A 26,102-nucleotide genomic window follows, 5' to 3' on the forward strand; every position below is an offset into this window, starting at 1 on the left:
GGCTTTGAAGCTGGGGAGATTCTGGGCAGGCTGAGCACACTGGATCTCGTCTTCCTAGCCCATTGACCCTCAATAAAATGGTTTGACCCCCACCCTTCAAAAAATAACATTAGTGTATTGTCAAAGAAGTACAGGCTTCTTCATATTACCAGTTCTCAAGATAATATCTCAACATGAATTTTAACTACAGTCAGATACTTTGAGGTTTGATTTTATCGAAAATATTGGACAAACAGAATAATTTTACACCTGTGATTTTATTTAAAGACAGGATAAATGTTTATACTGCCATATTATGATATTCAGGAATCTGAAGCAAATGTTTGCATATTTTATATATAGATATTTTACAAAGCCAGTAATAATTCCTGATTGGTAATCAAAATTTTTATTTCTATTAATTTTTTCAAGTAAAGATTTGAAATGGAAAACTGATTTGTAGATTAATATCTATGTATGATAAAAAATTTCTGTCACTAATTAAAAGCAACATGATTCCTAAAAACTCCTCACTTAGGATTTTTAAAAAACAAATGTCTTCTCATTTACACATTTTTAAAAATATTTGTTTTTTTAAATATATTATTTGGTGAAAGGTAAACTTGAAATCTTTATTTTGATGAACTGGTATGATAATCTTTCTTTGTCACTATCTATATGTGACAGCTTTTGTTTAAAATGTTAAGAAATTTTTTGTCTTATTCTCAGAGAAATACAGTGATAACTTTTCAAGATAGAATCCAATATCATTATAGTTTACTTGTGTTTGTTTGTTAATATGATATTTGGTGTTAAATATAACCTTTTGTACTAATCAGTTATATAATTATTTACATATTAAATGGCTTTAGCTTTAAGCTAAAAATAATGTACCTTTGGAAATATATGAAGAGAACAGGATATTTTGGTTAATATAGAGATATATAATTACTAGTTATTTTTGTTCATTGCAGTATAAAGATGTATAAGGGTATATACCTTTTCATTTATTCCTTATATCATTAAAAATAATACACTGGAAAAAATCAATTTGATGTAAAGAGAATTTAATTTATAGTATTAATATAACCTCCTAAAGAAAATCCTAGCTTTTGGTGACCAGTTTTAATTATAAATCCTTAGTCTTTCTTTGGGAAAGTAAAAGCTAATTAACTCATTACCCTCAGGACCAGTCCTAAGCAAAGTGTGGGAAGCCAAATTTCAGGTTCATCACTACTCTTGTAAATAACCTTCCTCCACCTTTTAAATGTTTAGTACTCTTTCAGTGAAGCACTGAGTTCATTATAGTTTAAATGCATTTTTAGTTTGTTATAGTTATATGAATAATTTACTTTAGCTTATGAATGGTTTAACTTTAATATACGTACTTATTTTAGTAGCTATTTTTAGGTAGATTGGATTCATCCTTTCTCCCCCATTTCCCTTACCTGCCCCTTTAATCAGTAAATACAGTCATTTGTAAGGCTTTAAAAATACATTTATAAATTCTTATATTTTATTTAAAGTATTAGGCTTTTGCTTAAATTTATATTAATGAAGAAATTTTAAAAATAAAGAGGAAATCTATCTTTAGTAAACCAAATGTAACTGTGTTTAATGTGGTACCTAAAATAATTATTTTAAAAGCACCAATATCAATGTCAATAAACTATACAGAAAACTTGAGGACTAAATCATGAAATCATTTAGAACAGCAGTAGAGTTTTAATATTAGTCCTCTATTAGGATCAAATGATTCAACTTGTCCTTGTTCTTGTGCCAAATTAATTCAAATGTATAATTCCAATATATAGCAAAGTGCTGATCTTTTCCATGTAACACACCTCAGTTTTCACTTTTGTATGATCACAAATCTGTAGATAGACATTTCTTGCTAGTACAGTGCACTCAGTTGTGCAAACTTATCTTTTTAGGGTCAAAGAAGAACACAAACCACAACCGACACAGTAAGTAAATGTATTGAGTGCAGTAGGCTTGACTTCTGTACCTTTGCCATACTCTGCTTTCTGCACCTTGGATGGTATTAGCTTACTCTAATACTGGATAGGCTGCAGCTAGTGTGTCTTCTGCTTTCTGACTCTCTGGCTTGTAAGAGAGCTGCCTGCAGTTTCTTACTTCATCCACATACTGACTGGATGTGGTTTTTTGCTGCCTGCTTTTGGACTGGTTAAGTGTTCAAACTTGATTTCCCTACTTTCTGACTGCCTGGATGGTAACTGGAGCTCACATTTCCATTGGCTGTAGCTTTTGTGCCTGTGTATTTTTATTATTATCGATAAGAAAACCTTTGACCTACATTGTTATTCATTTGGTTATTCAGTCACATTATTTGCTTATTTAAACAGGTGGTTTCCCTTTAGTGGGATCACTGAACTGGTAAATAACGTTCTTCAGCCCCAGCAAAAACAACAAAATGAAAAGGAGCCCCAGACGTAAGTAAGCTGATCTGTATAGACTAAATATTATCTCTGATAGTATAACATGAAAAAGAGTGTGTTTAAAATACTGCCCTTGGAATACTATTCCGCAGAAATGAAAATGGTTAGGTTATAAGTTTGGTACTTTAATCTTTAATTGTCCCATAGAAATCTAAAAAGAACACAAGGATAATTTATAGGATAGTAAGGACAAAGAGATAACTTCCCCCTAGTTTTCATATAAATAATGTAAAATATATTTATGCAATAAAATATTTTTCTCCAATAGTGCAATATATTGCAAAGTGTATTCCTTTCAAAAATAATTCCAGAAGACTTTAAGAAGTATTAATTCCCAAATTCAATCTTTGGTCAATAGTTTTGGAAAGATTCTTTTAAAAAAGGATAAGCAGTGTTTTTTATTGCAGTACTTCTGAGTTTCTAATGAGTTCCAGAGCTGTTAGAACATACAATGTTTAATAAACTTTCTTGACTACTGAGTCCTCTTTTCACTGAACATTTCATTAGGACGATGTATCATCATTTGGGAAAGCAGCAATTTATTTTCATGTTGACATGAAACATTAAAAAAAGGTTCATTCCTTTTATTTTTGTTATTATTTAAGAAGTTGTTCACACTTGTATCTTTTTAACTTTGTGCAGAACGTATTATTTATGTTGTGATTTGAAAGTAACTCAGAATGTGAGAAAGACTGCATATATTTAAATTCTAGTCTCCTGATGAAAACATCCATCTTACTCAGAAATGCTCTTACCACCCAGCCTCTGCACTTTGTAAAGTAGGAGTTATGTTCACAGAAAAGATGGTTTGGTTGTAGGCATGGGCAGATTGAGAAGGACGTGAACTCTGGAAGAGAGCGAGAATGACTACTAGAAGCCCTAACATGCAACAGAAAAATATTCACTTTTACCAAGAGAGTAATGTCCCCATACTTTGTTACCTTGTACGCATTTTACTTAAAATTTTGTCATTGTTTCAATTTCAACTGAAATAAAACTGTGTTGTGATATACTATTAGTAGTTGGTATATAGTTCTAAAATTGGAACTGCTGCTGTATATGAACTGGTTGAAGTCAAGACCTGTTTGACTTGTCTACTCCTTTATCATTGGCGTCTAGTGGGTGCCAACTGATTTTACATTTTATCTTTTTTATAACATAATAATACTGTGCCCCAAGAAATAGAAAGGATTTTTCTCTAATTAGCAAAAATTGTATCAAAATGGCACACATTGTCATTGTTTTGCTGATTTTTTCCCCAAAGGCCCTGAATCATACAATAATATAGTAAAATCAATGGCAAAATATAATTCGATGCAACTTTGCTTCGGTTTTAAATGACCAGTTATATATAGTATAGTGTTTTTGAGTTTTAGAGACTAATCAAGTTTAAGGTTTATTATTTAGTGGATTACAATGACTATTAAATAGTCATTTTGTTAGTAACTGTAAAAAGTGATCTCAGTTGAAACAAAGTGACATTTGATTGGCATAAACAAAGATCAAGGCAAATTTGAAAAGAAAGAGGTTTACTTCAATAATAAATAGGAAGGGATAAGTGGATAGAAGATGGTTGGGGAAAAAATGTATTTTCAGGTGTTTTTAAAAAATAATTATTGATTAGTAGAGATTGTTTCCATTAAAGTTTGTTGGACAACTCATTCATTCCTGTTGCTCTGTAATTTATGCAGATTTAAAAATTCAGATTTAATAGATTCTCTCAATAGTTACTTTCTTTATCTTAAATTCTTGTTATGTTGAAGATTTCTGGTGTATAATTTTCTAGGAGCTTTCCTTTATCTTTCTGATCCACAGAGCAGGGTTATCTTTGAGTCTTCATCTTCTCTCTGGTTAGAGTTCTAAAGCTTCTTTCTGAGTCGTCTCATTTGTTTCTCTCTTTGACTGACATTTTGTAGAATACCTTCTTAACTGCTTACTTTCTGTTAATTGATCTGATGAAGTTATTTCTAAGAGCCGAATTCCAAGTATTTATTTTAATTTGTGAATATTAAAAGGACTTTTTTGTATTCTGAATAAACATCTCTGTAGCAGAACAATTAGATAAATATTTTTTCAGATAGTACTAAAAATCTAACATTTCCTGCACAATAATCTATATAAATCCCATGGTTTTCATGGTTTTTCAAAGCTATAATAATGTATGTTTCTTGAGGTCTATATTTTTTGGAGTTTGTTTATTTCATAGTTTTTTAATGTAAGAGGAAGATTTACTAATTTGATTTGGGTAATTCATGTGAAATTATAATCATAAATGTATCCAAATTTGACTTTTCATAAGTTTTGAGGCATAGAAATTGATTGAGCTATTTGTTTCAGTCGTAAGTTCATTCAACCATTGCAGAAATTTCTTAACATTACAAATTAAATAATTTTAATTTAATTTAATTTTGTTTTTCTACATTGAAGATTTTCTTTATTTTTAGAGAGAGAGGAAGGGAGGGAGAAAGAGAGGGAGAGAAATATCAATGTGTGGTTGCCTCTCACGTGGCCCCCACTGGGGACTTGGCCTGCAACCCAGGCATGTGCCCTGATTGGGAATTGAACCGGTGACACTTTGGTTCACAATCCGCGCTCAAGCCACTGAGCTACACCAGCCAGGGCATAATTTTAATTTTATTTTGTCCTCTTTCATTTTGCCTTATATTATAATTTGCTTACATTCACCTCATGTCTATATTTGTCTATCCTTTCTTACTTATGACAGGACTGGATTATATTTAACTTTATTTAATGTTTTAGTTCCATCACATTAAATAATACATGTACAATACACATTTACTTATTCTTCATTAATTCAAGCATTTGGTAAGTATTTATAGGGATGTTGGCTATAGTCAGCCAATGGGATAAGATAGAGAACAGAAACAAATTAAAATAATCCCCATGGATTATATTAGGCATAAGTCAAATAATCATACATCTTAATAAAAGGCCTCGCTGTGGAAATCCAATATACTGTAGTGCTTTGAAACTATTTAAAAGAAGAATTTGACATAGTCAGAGATGTTAAGGGATACCTTCCCAAAGAAGTGATATTGAAGTGCAGTGAGAATGATGGGGAGTTATAGAAGTACAAAGTACAAAGTATTATGGTTATATTGGCCTTATGCGCTTGTTAGCAGTTGTTTTCTTATGCCAGTAAAAAAACCCTTGCTTTTACTTTTTTCTGAAACAATGTATAGATCATGAGAATATCTTATAGAGGTCCTTAATCTGTATTTTGACAAATTGATGAACCCTATAGGCTCTGTCTCAAAATAATGTTTTGAAATGAAGTCAAAATAAATACAAAATATAATGTAATAGAAGCAGTTACAAAGGGAGTCGATTAATTAAATTAAATTGAAATACAAGTCTATGCCTGGACTTTTTTGGGGTGGATTGCAAGTTAAAGTGGAAAAATTTTAGTTAAAAATTTTCCTGGCTGTATAGGCAGTTACTGTTTTTGAGGATTGTCAATAAATGGTCTCACCGTACTTGTAGGACTGAAGGCTCAACATTGTAAATATGTCAATTCTCCTAAGACTAATATATAAATGTAATGCAATTTCAATAAAAATTCTACCAGGATTTTTAAGAGAACTTGGTAAAAGGATGAAAATGTTTATATGGATGAAAAATGTTTACAAATAGTCAAACAGAAGGAACAAGGAGGAAGATCCGTTTTGCCAGATATCAAAACAAACTACAAAGCCAAAGTGCTCTATATTCTGGATACATGGAGTTCTTTATTTTTGTGAAATCATCCTTCTAATAAAAGGAAGTTGCTTTATTTTTGGATCTTATAAAAAATCTATCTTATTATGAGAAGCCCTCAATTTCTTTAGTTTTATTTACAGAGTATTTCTTGGAGAAGACACGTTATCTGAAAAGACCTCAAACAAACATATCTCTGCATATAGAGATTACACTAGTCCCAGTATTCATGTTTTTGCTTTCCACGGTTTCAGCTACCAGCTGTCAACCATGGACTGAAAATATTAAATAGGAAATTCTAGAAATAAACAATTTGTAAGTTTTAAATTACACACCAGTTTGAGTGGCGTGATGAAATCTCATGCTGTCCCACTCAGTCCTGCCCAGGGTGTGCATCATCTCTCTGTTCAGCACATCCACCCTGTGTGTGTTTCCCACCCTTTTAGTCACTTAGTAGCCGTGTCAGTTATTGGAATGACAGTGCTTGTATTCAGATAACCCTTACTTAGTAATGGTACTAAAGTACAAGAGCATTGATGCTGGTATTTTAGATAGCTAAAGAGAAGCCAAAAAGTGCTTTCTTTACATGAAAGTATGGGAGTTGTAGACTTCAGGAAAGAGAAGAAAATCATATGTTGATGTTGCTAATGTCCACAGTAAGAATGAATCTTCTATTAAATTGTGAAGAAGGCAAAAAACATTTGTGTTAGTTTTGCTGTTTCACTTCAAACTAAAGAAGTTATGGCTACTGTGTGTGATAATTGCTGATTAGTTAAAATGGAAAACTCATCAAATTTGTGGGTGGAAAACCTGAACAGAAATATAACTTTTTAATTATAGTGCATTGTTAAACAATTATTCTATTTTGTTATTAGTTATTGTTCTTAATCTCTTACTGTGTCTGATGTATAAATTAAACTTTATCATGTAGATAGGTATATATAGCAAAAACAGTATAGATAAGGTTTGGTATTATCTGTGGATTCATACCTCCACTGGGGGCCTTGGAATGTATATACTGTGGATAGGGGGAAATACTGTACCTGATGGAGTTTGTGATAGGGGAGATAAAGAAATTTAGCATCAGTCTAGAGATTCACGGTGCCTGGTGTTGGAAGCTGTAGTAAACAAACCTTTAAAGATTACTTTAAAAAAGTAATAATGTAAGTTGTTAGTTTAAGGAGATCGTGAAAGTACACCTATTAGATAAATGAGGAAACAATAGCAACAAAAAATCTATGTGTCTGGGTATAAAAGTTCCAGGAATAGCAGGATTAACTTGAACTAACAGATTGAAAAGTTTAGTTTTGTCAAAGAACTCAGAAGTGAAGAAAATTTATTTTGGGCAACATTGAGTTCAGTGAGTTGCTTTGGTGATGATGGAGACATTGATGTGGAGAATATACATTAAAAATTTGGATTATAGTAGAGTTTATGAAATAAAGTAGAAAAGGCCACATTTCTAAATTAATATATTATGGTATATGTCTCTTAAACATTTATAATAAAAGTTTTAAATTAAATAGGAGTCTATCTTTGATTCTTTTATTCATATAAATCAGGGATTTGCAAAATATGGCCTGTGGGTCAAGTCCTGCCTGCTGCCTGTTTCTGTAAATAAAGGTTTATTGGAACACAGTCAAGCTCATTTGTCTGCATATTTTTTCTGACTGCTCTCGCATCCCACCGGACGATTTGGGTATTTGCGACAGAGACTTTGTGCCCACAAGGCCTAAAATATCTACCATCTGGATCTTTACAGAAGATATTATCTGACTTCTGATTTACCTCATTGGAAGGTTATATATTTGAGTTTACATATTTAAGATCTTTTAGACCTTTCATTGTATTTGGAGTTTGGTTCTCCATAGTGTTCTCCAGGTCCATCCATACTGTTGCAAAGGGTAAATTTTCTTCCTTTTTACTGCTGAGTAGAATTCCATTGTACAACTGAGCTGTAGTTGTTTTATCCACTCGTCTATTGACAGACACTTGGGCTGCTTCCATATCTTGGCGATTGTAAATACCGCTGCAATCAACATAGGGGTGCTTATGTTCTTTTGAATTAGTGTTTCAGGTTGCTCAAACGATCATAGTCAGGCCCTATATGGAGTGCAGTTTCTGTATCTGTTCTTCCCACAATTGGGACCATTTGATCCCACCCTGAAACCTTGATGCCGTAGTCTCAGAATTACTATAGCTCATATGTTAAAGGACTTTAAATAGTTGTAATCTACCACTTTGGAAAAACATTATTACCAACTTTGCTACTAATGTGCCTGGCCATCTTCCCCTATGTGAAGCAGGACTTCCACTTCCCTGGAGGCACTGTACCGTAGCCCAGTTCACTTAGCTAGACTTCTGCCTTTTGTTCCTGTGTGCTTTGGTATCTCACCCAGTAAGTACTCCAGTGTCTCTCCAACTGAAACAAAGCATTGCGTTTTCTAATTTTCCTTTTCTTGCCTTCTTCCTCTTTTTCTCGGTGAGGGTCAGCCATTTCCTGAGAGGTATGCTAGAGATCATAAGTGTATCAACAGCTATGCAGTAGCAATGTATAACATATCTCACGTGTTGAAAGATATGCTCTGATGTAGAGTTCAGTCAGTAGTCCAGTTAAAATCATGGATATTCTTGTGTATGTTCCATGGGCTTGAACCTTCTGTAGTGGTTGGTGCTTGTTTTGTGTTAGCAAAGCTTTACTTAAACCTGGTTGGAGATCATCAGGGAAAAACAGCATATTAGCTGAAGTTACAAAAAAGGTTAATAAAACTGGCACGGCTATTTGAATTTATTGGTATGTGTGAAAAAGGGAGGTATGCTTTGTGATTAACTAGATATAAGGACTCATTCACAGAGCTCTTCTTTTAATTTACATGACTTAAGGGGTTAGCACTGTGAAACTAACTTTTTAAAAAAGTCTGGTTTCTTGAGGTATAACTTATTTACAGTAAAATTAACCACTTTGAGATAAACATTTCAGTGAATTTTGAAAAACATATACAGTAGTATATCTGTCACCATAATTAAAATAGAATATTTCCTACCCTTAAAAGTTTCTTTTACTCACTTGTAATTTTATGCCCCTTGTCTTACTCCAGCCCCTAACACTCATTGATCTGATTTCTGTACTTAAAATTTTGCTTTTTCCAGAATGTCATATAAATGAAATCATATAGTATAGAAGTGAACAAATTATTGCCCATGGGCCAAATCTAGCCTACTTCTTGTTATTTGTATAACTACTAAGTTAAAAAAAATGGTGTTTACATTTAAAATTGGATGAAAAATTTTTTAAATGATGGTATTCTGTCACTATAAAATCACATGGAATTCAAATTTGTGTTCATAAAAATGCTTAATGGAACACAGCTATGTTCATACACTTATATATTATCAGTGGCTGCTTTATGGCTCATATTTTTTATATCCGTTGAAGAAGCCTTTACTTACCCAAGAGCATTGAATTTTCTTCAGTGTTGTCTTCTAGAAGTTTTATAGTTTCAGTCATTATATTTATTTCTCTAGTCCATTATAGTGGACTAGCTTATGATTCTGTTATATATTGAGTTAATTTTAATATATGGTGTGAGGTAGGAATTGAGGCTTATTTTTTTACACATAGATTTCCATTTACTTTTTTACACATGAATTTCCCATTGATTAAAAGACTATTTTTCTCCAATGAATTATCTTGGAAACTTTAAAAATGACCATTCACGTATTGGACTGTTTTTGGACTGTATTCTGTTCTATTGGTATACGTGTTTCTCCTTTGCCAGTACCATATTGATTTATTATTCGTGTAGCTTTTATAGTAAGTCTTGAAATCAGGTATTGTGAGTCCTTCAGTCTCTTCTTTTTCAAAATATTTTGCCTATTTTAAGAAATTTGCTTTTTGTAGAGTTAGCTTGTCAATTACTTAAAAATTATGCTGAGATTTTGATTGGAATGACATTGAATGAATAGATTTATTTGTTGAGAATTGATGATGAATACAGCATATTTCTTATATTATTTAGATCTTATTTGATTCTTTGTATCTGTGTTTTATAGTTTTCACCATAAAAAGCCTGTATACATATTTTTTTAGATTTATACCCTAGTCTTTTATTTCATACCATTGCAGACTACTTATTATTTGAAATTTTGTGAAAGTTTTCTAATTACAATTGACATTCAATATCATGTCAGTTTTAGGTGTATAACTTAGTGGTTAGAATTTATATAACTTACGACGTGATCCCCCAGTAATCGTAGTTCCAACCTGGCCCCATACCTAGTTATTGCAGCATTGTTGACTATATTTCCTATGCTGTACTTTACATTCCCATGACCATTTTGTAACTGCCATTTGTATTTTTTAATCCCTTCACCTTTTTCAGCGATCTCTACAACACTCTGTCTAGCTGGCAACCATTAGTTTCTTTTTTGTATCTATGAATTTCTTTCTGTTTTGCTTGTTCATTTATCTTTTTTTTTTTTAGATTCCACATGTAAGTGAAATACTATGGTATTTGTCTACTCTGACTTATTTACCTTAGCATAATACCCTTTAGTTCCATTCATGTTGTCCCAAATGGTAAGATTTCATTCATTTTTAAAAGATTTCATTTATTTATTTTTAGAGAGAGGGGAAGGGAGGGAGAAAGAGAGGGAAAGAAACATCAGTGTGTGGTTGCCTCTCCCATGCCCCTAACCGAAGACCTGGCTGACAGCCCAGGCATGTGCCTGACTAGGAATCAAACCAGCAACACTTTGGTTTGCAGGCTGGCACTCAGTCCACTGAGCCACACCAGCCAGGACTCATTTTTTTATGGCCAAGTAATATTGCATTGTGTGTATGTACCACATCTTCTGTATCCAGTTGTCTGTCAATGAACATTTTGGTTGCTTTCATATCTTGGCTATTGTAACTAATGTGAGACTACTCTTTAAAATTTTCATTTTCAATTGTCCATTGCTAGTACACACTAATATACTTTTTTTGCATATTCAGCTTGTATCTTGTGACCTTACTAAATTCATTTATCACAGGAGATATTTTGTAGTTAGTTTTAGATTTTATACAAAGACAATTATGCCATCTGCATAGTTTTTTTATTTTCCTTGCCTGCTTTAAAGCACTGGCTAGGTTCTTCAGTCCAATGTCAATTATGAGTAGCAAGAGAAGGTGAGAGGACAATTTCTTTGTGTCTGATTTTCGGGGGAAAGCATTTAGTCTTTTACAATACTGAATATTTGTAGACTTTTCTGTAGATACCCTTGTTGCATTAAGGAAGTTTCTGTCTATTCTTAGTTTGCTGAGTCTAGTGCTTTCTAGCATATTTTGACATAATTATGTTTCTTTCCCCTTAGTGTGTTAATATGGTGAGTTACATTGCTTACATTTATTTTATTTAATTTAAATTTAATCTTTGTTGTAGTTTTTTCCATTGCAATTTAGTCCTCTTACAGGGTGTCCAATTTTTTGGCGTCTCTGGGCCAGACTGGAAGAAGAAGGGTTGTCTTGGGCCACACATTAAATACACAAACACTAATGAAAACTGATGAGCAAAAAACGGTTTTAAGTGAATTTACAGTTTTGTGTTGGGCCACATTCACAGCCACCCTGAGCCACATGTGGTCCATGCACTGTGGGTTGGACACCCCTGCACTCACCGTTCCCCCAGCAATTACTGTACTGTTGTCCATGTCAATGAGTCCTTCTTCCTTTGTGTGTTGCTTAAATTTAGAAATTGGAATGAACCTAGTAGTCCCAGGATAATCATCATCTATATGTGATATACTATTATTTAACTTATTTCTAGGTTTGACTTGCTGATACTGTATTGCGAATTTTTACATCTTCTCATGAGGAATATTATTTATAGTTTTCTTGTCATATCTTTGTATGGTTTTGGTATCCAAGTAATACTGGTCTTAGGAAATTAATTAGAAAATACTTCCTTCTTTTCTATATTCTGGAAAAGATTATGTAGAATTGGTATTATTTTTCCTTAAACGTTGGGTTGAATTCACTGATGAAGTCATGGAGAACTGGTTTTATTTTTGAAAGGTTTTAAAGTATGAATTAAATTTATTTAATAGATACAGGACTTGTCAAGCTATTTACGTCTTCTTGAGTGAGATATGCTAATTTGTAACTTCTATCTTTCAAAAAAATGGTCTGTTTCTCATGTAAGTTGTAGAATTTGTGGCATAGAATCATTTGCAGCATTCTCTTATAATCCTTTAAACTTAATTTTGTTTAATCATCGAGTCTATAGTGATATTTTATTGTTTCTATAGGTAATTTTTGTTTTTCATTCTTTTTCTTGATCATTGTGCCTAGAATTTTATTAATTTTATTGGAGTTTTTAAAAGAATAGCATTTGGTTTCATTGATTTCTTTCCTAATCTTTTTTTATTCCATTTCTCTACTTTTATGGGTTTAACTTTCTCCTTGTAGTTTTTGAAAATGTTTCTATGTGATACATATAAGTAGTATCATACTTCTTCGATCTAAAAAACTTACTTTAAATTCTTTGCATCTAAGGTCTTCTGACGATGAATTATTTCAACATTTATTTGCTAGAAAAAGTATTTATTTTGCCCTTATTTTCTTTTGAAGCATAAGTTCACTGCATATGGGGTGTTGGGTAGACAGTTCTGTTAGTACTTTATGTAGATGTTACTCCAAAGTCTATTAACTTGCATGGTTTCTGAAGGATAATCTATAATTCTTATCATTTGTGTCTTCACATAATGTGTCACTTTCTCTGGTGCTTTCATAGTTTTTACCTTTGGTTTTTATCAGTTTAACTATGATGTGTCTGTGGGTGTGTGTGTGTATGTGTGTGTATTTAGTTAGTATTTGTTCTACAAAGGATTCTCCAAGATTCATGTGTCTGTGATTTGGTGGGTTTCATTAGTTTTGGAAAATTCATGGGCATCATCTCTTCAAATATTTCCTCTGTTGTGTTTTTTCTTTCTTCCCCTTCTGGAGCTCTAATCTCACATATGTCAGATCAGTTTAGCTCTTGGATCGCTCTTGGATGCTCTGTTTTTTTTTCTTCTACTCTTTTATAATTTTTTTTAGTTGAAATAATTTTTATTGACTTACTTTAAAGTTACTGATCTTTTCCTTACATTTTTTCAAGCATACTCATGAGCTCATTGAATAAATTCTTCATCTCTGATGCATGTTTTATATTTTTAGAATTTCATTTTAACAGTTTCATCTTTCTGCTTTAATACCCCATCTGTTTATGTGTATCATCCACATTTGTCTATATATCTTTTGCCTTAACAATTTTAATTATTGAAAAGTCTATGTCTAATAATTTCATTATCCTTGTCATTTTGGAATGTAATTATATTGGTTATTTTAACTCTTGACAGTGGGTTGTTTAATCCTTGCTGTTTCCCCCCAAGTCTCATGGTTTTGCACAGCATTTATGTTTTAAAGTGGACATGCCTTTTCTGTCAGACCATTAGTGTTGGGGATTAAATCTCCAATCAAGTCAGGAATTCAGATAGGGTTGGAATGGGAGTGACATTATTTATATCTTTGTAAATCCTAAGTGAACCTAATTGTAGTTTCAAAACATTTTCAACTTTTCTTATAAAAACAATGAAAGTTATGCCACTATTTTTAACTAGAATAAATAATACCTTCTAAAGATGTTCTTTAGAAGATGTCTTTTTTCTTATCCTTTATCTTTAAAGTAAAATTGGCCTTACTTTTATTTGCCCATCTTTATTTTGTAGGATCCTAATATTTCACAGTGTTTTTATAGCCGACTAATGTCCAGACTGTTGAACAGGTTTAAACAGTTGGTTGGAGCGCTCATTCAGTGTGTACCCCTCTGTCTACATTCTTAAGCTCACTCAAGCTGAGATTCTGTGTCAGTGATTTGAGTTTCATAAGTTTTGGCTTCATTGTGTAAGTCAAATTAGCTCCCTTTATTTTGAAATTAAACTGTTGAAAAATAACATGGTAAATACTTTAGAGTGTATGATTGAAAATATATTGCAAATGGTAGGTAGAAATTTTACAAGTATGTTCAGAGAAATATCTCCATAACATATATTGTATTCATTTGTTCTTAAATTAATATGTATGTCAGAAGGCAGAATTGGTTGCATCACTTACGATGTTATTCCATCATCAGAAAATTAAATTTTTATTCTTTTCTCACTCTGTGGATTTTTTGATATGAAACTGTGTCTACACATTGTAGTGATAGTTATTTTTTTTAGACCTTCAGGAAACCAATGTTTTCTTATCTGTTTTCTTTGCAGAAAACTTCATCAGCAGTTTGAAATGTATAAGGAACAGGTAAAGAAGATGGGAGAAGAATCACAGCAGCAGCAAGAGCAGAAGGGTGATGCTCCAACATGTGGTATCTGCCACAAAACAAAGTTTGCTGATGGATGTGGCCATAACTGTTCATATTGCCAAACAAAGTTCTGTGCGCGTTGTGGAGGTCGAGTGTCATTACGCTCAAACAAGGTACAGAAATGAAAATCACACGTAATAATTCTCTTATGATTAAGCTTATTGTGAGTAAAATGGAAAAGACAACTGAAATTAATATTCAGATTAACCAATAAACAAAAACCTTTTCTATTGTCTTCATTCTACTTAGAAGAAATTTTTATTTATTTCTGTGGGTTAAAAATATATTTGTTTCATTGTTTATGTGCTTTAGCTTATGATTTTATTTAGAAACATAGAATCTTAGGCTCTCAAAGATGATGAATAGAATTTAGAGACCAAATGGTCTACTTCCTTTATTTTACAGGTGCAGAAAGTTCATTTTTAAAGTCACAAAACTGATTAATATTAGAGTTGTGACATAGCCTTTTCCATTGCCACACATAATTTTATAAACTTTGTAGATATACTCTTCCTTTGGCTCCTGTTTTATTTCCTTTTGAAAGAGACTCTTTCCAGCTTTGAGATACTGTGTTCCATAATTTTAAAGCTTTTAAAACTACATTACCTTTTATTTTTGTCTTAACATTAATGAAATAAGCATTATACTATGGAATTTTAAGAAGAAATGTTAAGGAGGTGTTTCACATTTCTACTAGATTTTTGTAGGTCATCCAACCCCTTTAGGACAATGTTAATGCTACCCAAAGAATGAATGTTGAAATTAGTAAAAACAGTTTTTAAAAGTGTTTGTCTTAATAAGTTCTTTAGAATTTGCTTTTATCTCCTCATTAGTATCTTATCAATCATTCCTTTTCTTAGATGGCTTTTACATAGTAAGCTGATATCTGTACATACATTACTTAGGCATAATAGTGTTAATTTTGTTCTACTGTGAGATTTCAATTCTCTCTCTCTCTCTCTTTTTTTTTTTTGCTCCCATTTCTCATTGTTTTGTTTCTATCTATTCATTTTTCACCCTAGTTTACGTGATTATGTTTTTTCCCCACTAGTTGCACTGGCTAGAAATGGCAGTACAATTCTCAATAGAAGTGGTGAGAGCAGACATCCTGTCTTATTCTTGATATTAGGGAAAAGGCATTCAGTCTTTCACTGTTAAATATTTTAGTTATTAGCTTTTCATAGATGCTGTATTCATAGTTTCTGAGAGGTTTCTTTTTTTTTTAACATCAGGAATAGATGTTGGATTTTCTCAAGTGCTTCTTCTCCATGTAGAGATTAGGAATCTCTAGAGAGATTCTAATCTGTACAGATTAGGAATGTGTTTTATTCTTTCTTTGTTAATGTGAACTTCATTGATGGATTTTGATATGTTAAACCAACTCTGTTTTCAGGATAAATCTCATTTGGTTATGATGGATGATCCCTTTTTGTATTAATAGGTTTGATTTGATCACATTTTGTGTACAGTATTTGCTTCTATGTTCATGAGGGTTAGTGTGTATAGTTTTCTTTTCTTGTAATGTCTTTTCTTGGTTTTGATGTCAGGTAATGCTGGCCTCATAGAATGAGTTGGGAAGTAGTTCCTTCTCTTCAATGTTCAGAAGAGTTTGTGTAGAATTCGTATTACTTATTCTTTGATGTTTGGCAGACTTTACCAGTGAAACCATCTTGGCATGCCATTTTATTTCGTGGGAAGGTTTTAAAGTACATTTTTAGTTTTTAAAGATAAAAAGATTATTCAGGTTATTATTTTTTCTTGAATGAGCTTTGGTAGTTTGTGTCTTTCAAGGTAATTGTACAGTTCTTCATAAGCTGTCAAATTTATTGGTGTAAACTTTTTCACAGGATTGCATTATTATTCTTTTAATTTCTGTAGGTTTGGTAGTGATTCCACCATTCCTGATATTGGTAATTTGCTGTCCTCTCCCAGTCTGGTTAGATATTTATCAATTTTGTTTATTTATTAAAGGACCAGCTTTTGGTTTTACTAATTTTTTCTCTAATATTGATTACATCTTTGGTCTTTATTATTTCTTTGTACTTTGAGGTTAGTCTTCTTTTTCTGATTTTTAAGCTGGAAGCTGAGGTCATTGCTTTGAGACTTCTTTTCTAATATAGTCATCATATGCTGTACTTTCTTTGAGATACTACTTCAGTGGTATCCTGTAAATTGTGTTGTCTTTTAATTTTCAGCCATTTTAAAATAATTTTCCTTTTCTTCTATGATCCATGGATAATTTATAATTATGTTATTTGTTTTGCAAATATTGGGGGTTTTCAGAGATCTTTCTGTTAATGGTTATTAATTTAATTCTGTTTTATGCTCAGAATATACTTTGTATGCCTTGAATCTTTTGAAATGTATTGATAGTTATTTTATGGCCTAGAATTGATTTATTTTGATAAATGTCCTACATGAAAAGAATATATATTCTGCTAATTTTGGACAAACTGTTTTTAATTGTTCATTAGGCCAAGTCGGCTAATGGAATTATTCAAATCTACAATAGCCCTGTTGATTTTTTCCTATTCTATCTATAATGAGAGGTATATTGAAATATATATACCTATACTTGGGTTTATCTAGTTCTCCTTGCAGTTCTATCAGTTTTTGTTTCATACAATTTTAAAATCTGTTTTTACATGCATAAACATTTAAGATTATCATATCCTCTTAATTAATTAACCTCCTTATCATTACGAAGTGACTTCCTTTACTCCCAGTAATATTGTTTGTTCTGAAATTCACTTTGTATTATATTAATGTAGTGTCTCCAATTTTGTACTGGGTAATATTAACATGATTTATGTTTTTCTGTGCTTTTACTTTAAACTTATTTGTGCCTTCATATTTAAAGTGCTTTCTTATAAATGACATATAATTGAGTCTTGCTTTGTTTAAAAGCAGAGAGTTGGACAATCTCTGCTTTTTAGTTGATGTGTTTAGACTATTTACATTTAATGTGAATATTGACATAGTTATGTTTTATTATAACATTTCCTTTTTTTCTACTTGTAACCTCTGATTTTTGTTTATATTTTTCTTTTTCATTCTAGTTTTGATTAACCAAATATTTTTTCATTTTGTTTTAACTTCTTTGTTGGCTCTTTACCTATAGCTTTTTGTTTTGTTATTTTAATAATTGTTTCAGGTTCGTGGTATGCATCTTTAAATTATCATAGTCAACCTCAACTGGTATTATACTATAGTGTCAATATATGTATAGTGTGAGAATATTGCAATAGTGTACTTCCATTTCCCTACTTTTGGACTTCATGTTATTGGTTTCTTATGTATTACTTTTACCTATTTTTTTAAAAGATTTTGTTACTTTCACCTATTTTGTAAACCTCTCATGTACATTGTCATTCCTTTTGTTTTAAAATTTTATCTTTCAATGAGTTTTACATAAGGGAAATAGTGGATATTTGCTTTTGTTGTTACCATTTCTAGTGACATTTATTCATTTATTTATTTATTTCTTGCAGATCTGTATTTCTATCTGGTATATATTTTATCTGCCTAGAGGATTTCCTTCCATTTTTTTTGCAGTGCAATCTGCTGGTGACGAACAGCTTCAACTTTTTATGCTGAAGATTTTACCTTTGGGTTTTTAAAAAAGATGTTTTTGCTGGATATAGAATTCTAGGTTGACAATTATTTTCATTAAATTTAAAGATGTTTCATGTTTTCTCCCTTTCACTTTTTCCAATGAGAAGTGTGATACCATTGTTGTCTTTGATAGATTTTTCTTCATGCTTCTTGTGTTTGGAGTTTTTTGGGTGTGTCAATTTGTAGTTTTAAAGGGTTTTAGAAGATTTTGGCCATTTTTCTTCATGTGTTTTTGCTGGCCCGTCCTCTCTTCTGTTATTTATATAATAGGCTGCTTAGAGTTGTCTTACAGTTTGCTTACGTTTTTTCATTAAGTCAGATTTTACTTTGTGTTTTATATTATAAATTTTCTGTTGTTATGCCTTTAAATTTACTAATCTTTTCTTTGGCAATGCCAAATCTGATGTTATCATTCAGTGTATTTTTTTTTATCTTAGACATTGTAGTTTTTAGATCTAGAATTTTAGCCCCAGCTGGTAGGGCTTAGTTGGTTGGAACGTCCTCCTGTAACTGAAAAGCTGTGGGTTTGATTTCTAGTCAGGGCACATACCAGGCTTGTGGGTTCCATCCCTGGTTTGGACACATACGATCCCCAGTCCAGATGCATATGGGAGGCAACCAATCAATGCTTCTCTTTTGCATCGGTCTCTCTTGCCTTTGCTCTCTACCTTCCTCTTGCTTTAAAAGTAATACAAAAAAGTCTTTGGGTGAGGATAAAAAAAGTAGAATCTCAGTTTTGGGCTTTTTAATAGCTTTTATAATCTATTTAACTTTTCGAACATATAGACTCACTATAATAACTGTTTTGATATTCTCCTTTCTTAATTCTACCAGCTCTGTCAGTTTTGTGTTGGTTTTGATTAATTATTTTCATTATGGTATGCATTTTCTTGACTCTTGGCATGCTTGGTATCTTTTGTTGGATGCCAGGTACTGCAAATTTTACTCTCTTGGTTGCTGGATATTTTTTGTGTTTCTACGACTCTTCTTCAGCTTTGTCTGGGGTGCAGTTACATGGAAATAATTTGACACTTTTGCATCTCTTGTGATTTGTTGGATTGATATGGAGTAGGGCTCAGTTTAACACTGATTACTCACTTCTACTAAGGCAAAGCTTTCGTGAGTACTTTAGCCAGTGCCCCATGAATTCAGAGGTTTTTCTAGTCTTACTGGTAGGAAGGAACATCAGTTGTTCTCTTTAATCTTTCCAAATATTCTTTCCCCCCACTGTTGGGTGTTTTTTCACAGGCATGCTCACTGACCCTCTGCAGATCTCTGAGTTTCTCTCACAGTGTAGCTTTCTTTTTTCTGGTAACTTGTCTTATGACATATTGTTGCCCTCCTCAGACTCTCAGTTTTAATTCATTAGACTCAAGGTGTCTGCTGAGCTGAACTTCAGTTCCTCTGTACTGCTCCGCTGCCTAAAAAATCTTCAAAGCAGTAAGCTGGGGCAATTGTAGAGTTTATCTTGTTTGTCTCCCATCTATCACTGTCTTTTGTTGCCTGTATTCAATGTGTTGGAAGCCATTCTTTCATGTATTTTGTCTGTTTGTTATAAGCAGGTGGAGAAAACAAGCCCTTGCTACCCCATTTAAGTCAGAAGCAGAAGTCTCTAATGGTATCGGGTTATAGTTTGCTTGAAAATATTTTTCTTGATTTCTAACACAGGTCCATTTATGCTGAGCAAAGTTTTAATCAATAAATTAAGTAGAGTGAAAAATTGGAACCCTTGAAAATTGGTTGCAATTTAATTTACTATAAATTCTATATGTTGTGGATTAGTCTGATGGAGATGGTTTATAGAAGAAGTGCTCCCTTCATATACACACACACACAGATATATATATTTATATATATATCTATCTGAGGAAAGTGTCAAGGGAGTAATACATAAAAAATATAGTTTAGCTCAAGAAAGATAGCCTGGATTTTGAGATTATTTTTGTACATTTTCATTGAGGTAAGAAACCTGTCATAGAGTGTCATAATTTGAGAGAAGGCAAGATGGTCTGGTAGGGTATGAACCCACCATCTTCTCAGATCACCGGCCATCTGAATAAAGCGCCCATAAAGATTAAAAACAAAAAAGAGTGTCATAACTTACTTGGGATAGTGTTCCTTTTAATGATATGTATAAAGCTTGTCTACAGTCTAAATGAAAAAAAATAATGAGTTCAATTTCTCTTTTCAAATTGTATCATTATGTAATAGAAGGCTTCTGCTTTCAGCATATGATGAATGCATTTTTTGATTTATCAATGCCCCAATGGAATAAGCCCAGTGAAATTTGGTCATGCTACTCTAATGAAGTAGAATAATAAGAATACAAATATTTTATGGCTGAAAATGTAATTATAAAGCTATTTAAAATTAGGTTAGTGACCTTTTAAGAATCAAGATAAAATAATCTTTTGTTTTAATTTTGAGGCTGTTAGATGTGGAGCCATCCTTAAAAATTATTTAATTCTTAAGGGACATATAGAAATTCCAATACAATATTTTATGAAATATTGCTTCCATTAACTTCCTTTTAAGATGATGCCCCTTTAATAAAAGCTATATATTTAGTCAAATTTTAAAATGATGACTTTATAAGGGAGAAATTATTTTATAATCATAGGATGCTGACTTTAGCAAGAAAGACATTATGATAATTTACAATAAGGATTATTTTAAGCTTCATTGTGTGGCATCATTAATTTTTTTGTTTCTTTTCATTTTTGGCATGAAAAATTACCAGCTGCTTAATGGTTGATCTAATTTTTGATAAAGAACACACTTTTTTTTAGAATTGTACTGTTTAATTTATAAGTGTTAGATACAAATTTTCTATCATGAATTATCAGATTTGAAGCAGAATGAATTATAACTTTATAGTGATTGTAACAGAGAATAATGCTTCAGAAAGTCCTTTAAAATATATTGGTATGTGTGTTTTCAGTATATCAGTTGGTAAGAATGGAATAATAGTACTGATACGCTTCTGAATGAAGTAAATGAGTCATTAAGTATCATTTATATGAGTGGTTTTAATGACTAATATTTAAATTGTACATTGAGAGATAAAATAATGACTAGAGTATTTTTCAGAATTCTACTGAGTTCCTTTCTTTTCTTAAAATTTCAAATTACTGTGCTTACCTGCAAGTCGATAGTTAGTATGTTGGTGCAATATGCAGTAATTTCCCTTACATCAAAGGCAAGCATATAGTATGAATTTTCTTTTAGACTTCATAGAATTACTATCCCTCAGTATACTGGGAAGAAATTGGACATTCTCCAGGGAAAGGGTGGCTTCGCTTGAGAACATTAGGAGAACCAAGTTTAGTTCCTGCCCTGGTATCATGTGACTTTTGTTTGATGTGTTACGTCATGTCTTAGTGCTTCTGTGTTAAAATCTATAAAATGAAAGCATCATTCTAACTGATTTGTAAGGGTTTTTTAGGGGGTAGTTTAATATTTTATGATTTTTAAAATTAATATTAGATTGCTTATGCAATTCTTGAAGTACCTGAAAAGTATATTTATATAGCCAACTATTCTACCACTTAAACAATTTTTTAAAAGTGATTGAGAAACTTCATTAATTCTCTGTTGTTACTGTGTCTAGGATATTGTGTGTTAAGCTTTGGTTTAATATCCCTTCCCGCATTTATATAACATGGGAGTGTTGAGGCACCACTGTTTTAGAAAACTGTATTTGTAGGAATTTGAGGAATACATAAAGCAGGAAAACTTACTAGAATTTAAGTGCAAAACTTATCAGAAAAAGTACAGAAATGCGCTCTTAAAGAAAATGCATTTAAATACAAATTATCCATATGTTTAAAATAAAAGTATTCTTCCATACTAGGTTATTATTTATATTTACATGAGACTTTAATCAGTCTTTGTCCTAAGGTCCTTGATAATATTTTATATTTGTACATTACCTTTGATTTTCAAGGAACTGAATTCCAATTTAATTGTTAAAAAGTTTAATATCACTTTTGTAAATACAGTGGAACTTCTGACTTGATTGTATTCTTAAAATCTGATTAGAAGATATATTTATCCTTTTGTTTTGAATTTCTTTTCTTCTGAAGGTATGCAAGTTCAAAGAGGAGAACCATTTTGATTGGGGTCATTGTCCTCATTCTTTCTTTTTCTTTTAACAGTTTCCTAAAGTTATTTAATTTACTCTTATGACTTCAAATATTACATATACGCTGATCATTTGCAGATACTATTTTGCTAGCCAGATTATTTTTGAGTTCCAGATCCACTTCTATAGCTGCCTACTGAAATCTCTGCTTAACAGGCACCTCAAATTCACCTTATCTATGCCTGAATTCATTATTTTCCCCAAATCTGCTTCTTACATGTTCTCCCCTCCCTGCCTCTGCCCCAAAGAATTGTCCTGTTACCCTCCCTGTTGCCTAAGCCAGACTGTGGAACTTCTCTACTTCTTCCTCTATGAAGTCTTAAGGCGACTGACTTCTCAAGTATCTTCTAAATCACTTCTTCCTATTTCTCTTGCTAGTACTGTAATTCATACTACTCTAACATTTGTTTCTTACCCAAAATATTATAACAATTCCTAGTTCTCTCTGCTTCCAGACTTGTCTCCTTCCAATGGGCTTGAACATTGTAGCATTGTGAACATTCAATGTTCATTTAATAGCTAATATAATGTCTTATTTACAAATCATATGGTAGGTTTTATGTTTATTTTTCTTTCTATTGAAAGATAATAAAGAAATGATGGCAGTAATATTTCAAGATATGTTTTAGCTAACTTTTTCATGTATACATCATAGCTAAAACTGAAGTTGTTTTAATCTGTTAAGAGGGATTAACTGTTTGCAAATTTATTAGTTATAATGTCAGTTTTGTCTTTTTTTAGAATTTTACTTGACTTTTTTATTTTAAGATTTTATTTATTAATTTGTAGAGGGAGGGAAACATCAATGTGTGAGAGATACATCGATAGGTTGCCTCTCACCTACCCCCAAATGGGGACCTGGCCTGCAACCCAGGCATGTGCCCTGACTGGGAATGGAACTGGTGACCTTTTGGTTCTCAGGCTGTCACTCAATCCACTGAACGATACCAGCCAGGGCTCAATTTTATCTTTTAATTCAAAAAAATTCTGTAGTGTGAGTTATCTTGTGAAAATGTTATGCTTCTGAGATTTTGTCAGATATCAGTGTAGTTAACCAGGAACATTTATTTTAGTTCCAACATATCATTTATACTCTAGTTACATATTACTAACTACTTGTATTCCAAACATGCTAGTTTTGTTTTTGCTTTTGTGCTTTTTGCATATGCTATATTCTTTGCATAAGATGTTCTCTCTCACTGGTCTTACTGACATTCTCTTCATTATTCTTTAAAGCCTTGCTTATGTCACAGAAACCTTCTCTTAATGCTTTCTTTAAGTCCTGGTATTTCCTCTTTTATTTTCATTTTCCATAATGTTTTGTTGTTCCCTCACTTTCAGAATATCTCTTTGTTCTGCAGTGATTTATTTCTCTCTCATTACATTTAATTCCTTGAGGTCAGAAACTGTCTTACTCATTTTTTTACATTTGAGACTTCTAGTGTTGTGTCTGATACATATATAATGAGTGCTGCAAAAGTGATTTTTGTTGGACTGAATTGTTTTCAATAGATAGATGTCCTTGACTATATGCAGTAGCTTTTATATGATCTTTAGTTTTAACACTTGTAACAAGCAGTCAAGAGTACAGTATTGTGAAGAATGCAATTCTGTCTCTTCTGTGCAATATATCCTGTGTTTTAATAGGCTAGATGATAAGATACAGAACTATTGTAGACACTAGTTGAGAGCTTTTCATTCTATTTTATTTATTTATTTCATTCTATTTTATTCTTGAAAAACCCTACAAAGTTTTGCAGAGTTAAGGAAATTGCACAAGATGATATACAGCTAAGGGTGTTATTTAAAAGGTGAATTTCAAGATAGGTCTTTCTGATTGCAAAATTTGTCCTCTTAGTCACAAGTACATACTGCTACCCATATTTTAGAGAAAGGGAACCTCGAAACACATGATTTTGACTTTTAATTTATAAAAGTTCTTATAGTAGATTATTATTATTATTACATTATCACTTTTGCTATAGTATCATTATTTAAATAGACATATGCAATAACTGAGTTTAATTTTATTATATCTAAAATGTTCTTTTGACCAAATCATATATCTGACCATTTTTATTTTCCATACTTATAATATTAGGAAGCTATGACCCAAAATTATCAATTTTAATCAGTAATTTATCTTTAATCACTTCTATGATTTTTTCTTTTTAGTAATAAATTTAGGAGACAAATTAATAGGACAGAGATGACTTTTAGAAGCAATATGCATAATTTATATAAAATACATCTTGTCTACTTTTGCTAGTATATGATAAAAATAAAGATGAACAGTGATGCTGTGTTTTACTCTTTGTGCATAAAGCTTTTTTCCCTAACATTTTTCAGTTTTTCTTTCAGCTAATTGAATATTTAATTAGGATTTCATTTGTGGAATGAACATTCTCCTTTTTTCTAATGTTGGGTGTTTAATTGCTTTTATAGATTACTCTTAAAATATATAGTATATAGAATACTCTTAAATTTTCCTCTTAAAATGTATAGATTTCAGTCAAAATGTAACTAGACTTTTTTAGAATTTTTATTTCACTAGTAAGCTTTTAAAAATTCTTATTTGTGTTGAGAATGGAATTAATTATTTCTTTTTTGTTTTGTCTTTTCTGTCCTTTCGAACTTGCTTTCGTGGATATTCACACCAGGAGGACAAAGTGGTTAGAGTCTTTTTTCTGTCTAATATTATTTTCTTTCTTATTGTTGTTATTGCTAATTTTAATTTTAGAGCTGTATTTAATTTACATACTTTTAAGTGTTTTGTTATAGTTGTAGTGCATGATAATCACTATATGTTAAGATATTTTAAGCATGATATTAGATTTTACTGAAAAACATATTATAGATGAAAAATTGATTACTTGATTCTTAAAGAAGCTTACCTCTTTAGAAGTTAGCATTTTTAAGGAGATCTTATAGCATTATTCATTTTGTTAAGAATTCTTTTAATCTTACAGTGTTTTCCTAAACTCATCATTTTATTGGTCACAGTATTTAAAAGAAGATTCTGAGTTAGTATAAAGATTTAATATTTGTAATAACAAATGAACCACAATAATATTGAACATGGATTTTTCTTAAGTATACATTCATTGTTGATTATAAGTATTTAATATATTTTAATTTTTAATATTTTTTAGAAATTGGTAAAGTCTATCTCATATTCTTGTATTAAATATTAGACATAACTATGATTCTAAAATCCTTAGGTTTAGAGGGTTCAACTCTAGCTTAGGTTTTTACATTCTGTCAATTCTTGCCTGTAGAGATCTGATTTGAATTTGGATTTGGATTTGCTCTAGAGACTGGTGACTTCCTGCAAACATAGATAAAATCTTTCTATTCTGAATCTTTTTGATGAGTCAAACTAAACTTGAGGCCTTTTCAAGTATCCCCAAATTTAAATTGGCATAAAACCCAAAGAGGATATCGTTTAGCTCAGCTCTTCTAAACAGTGACTTCTGTTTTTTGCCAGTTGAACCCTTTTTATATTCTCAGTCTTGAGTTACTAGGTTGGGGATAATGTAGATGGTGGTAAATATTGAGGCAATTTCAGAATGAAATCTCTTGAGCAAAAGAAAAGGTCTTCAGGGTTGCTTTTTCTTTCTTTGTTTTTCACCTACAGGAATTCTGTCTTCTGAGGCAGACTAAAGATTAATTTGTGTAGACATGCCCCAGACTGTGCATTGTCCTCAATCCAGGGCAGATGTTCTAGAGAACCTACCAGCCTTCTACTACCAGCTTACCTTACTAGGTGACTCTCAAGTAGTGCAGCTCAGGCAGTTCAAACATTTA

The 26,102-nt window shown here is 31.7% G+C and overlaps 1 protein-coding gene across 18 annotated transcripts in view; it reads left to right on the top strand.

Annotated features, from left to right (window-relative positions):
- Positions 1–26,102, top strand: part of RIMS2 (regulating synaptic membrane exocytosis 2) — a 463,509-nt gene that overhangs the window by 80,518 nt on the left and 356,889 nt on the right. For 8 of the 18 annotated variants that reach the window (XM_028533556.2, XM_028533568.2, XM_028533558.2 and 5 more), the window contains exon 2: positions 14,439–14,649. In XM_028533556.2, coding sequence (XP_028389357.1) covers positions 14,439–14,649 — 211 coding nt within the window. Of the gene's footprint in view, positions 1–1,913; positions 1,947–2,345; positions 2,433–14,438; positions 14,650–24,955; positions 24,968–26,102 lie in introns of all 18 variants that reach the window. The other 10 variants (XM_028533566.2, XM_028533560.2, XM_028533571.2 and 7 more) reach the window with 3 other exon arrangements.

Source organism: Phyllostomus discolor, chromosome 7, assembly GCF_004126475.2.
Source record: "Phyllostomus discolor isolate MPI-MPIP mPhyDis1 chromosome 7, mPhyDis1.pri.v3, whole genome shotgun sequence".
In the NCBI taxonomy this organism is placed as follows: domain Eukaryota; kingdom Metazoa; phylum Chordata; class Mammalia; order Chiroptera; family Phyllostomidae; genus Phyllostomus; species Phyllostomus discolor.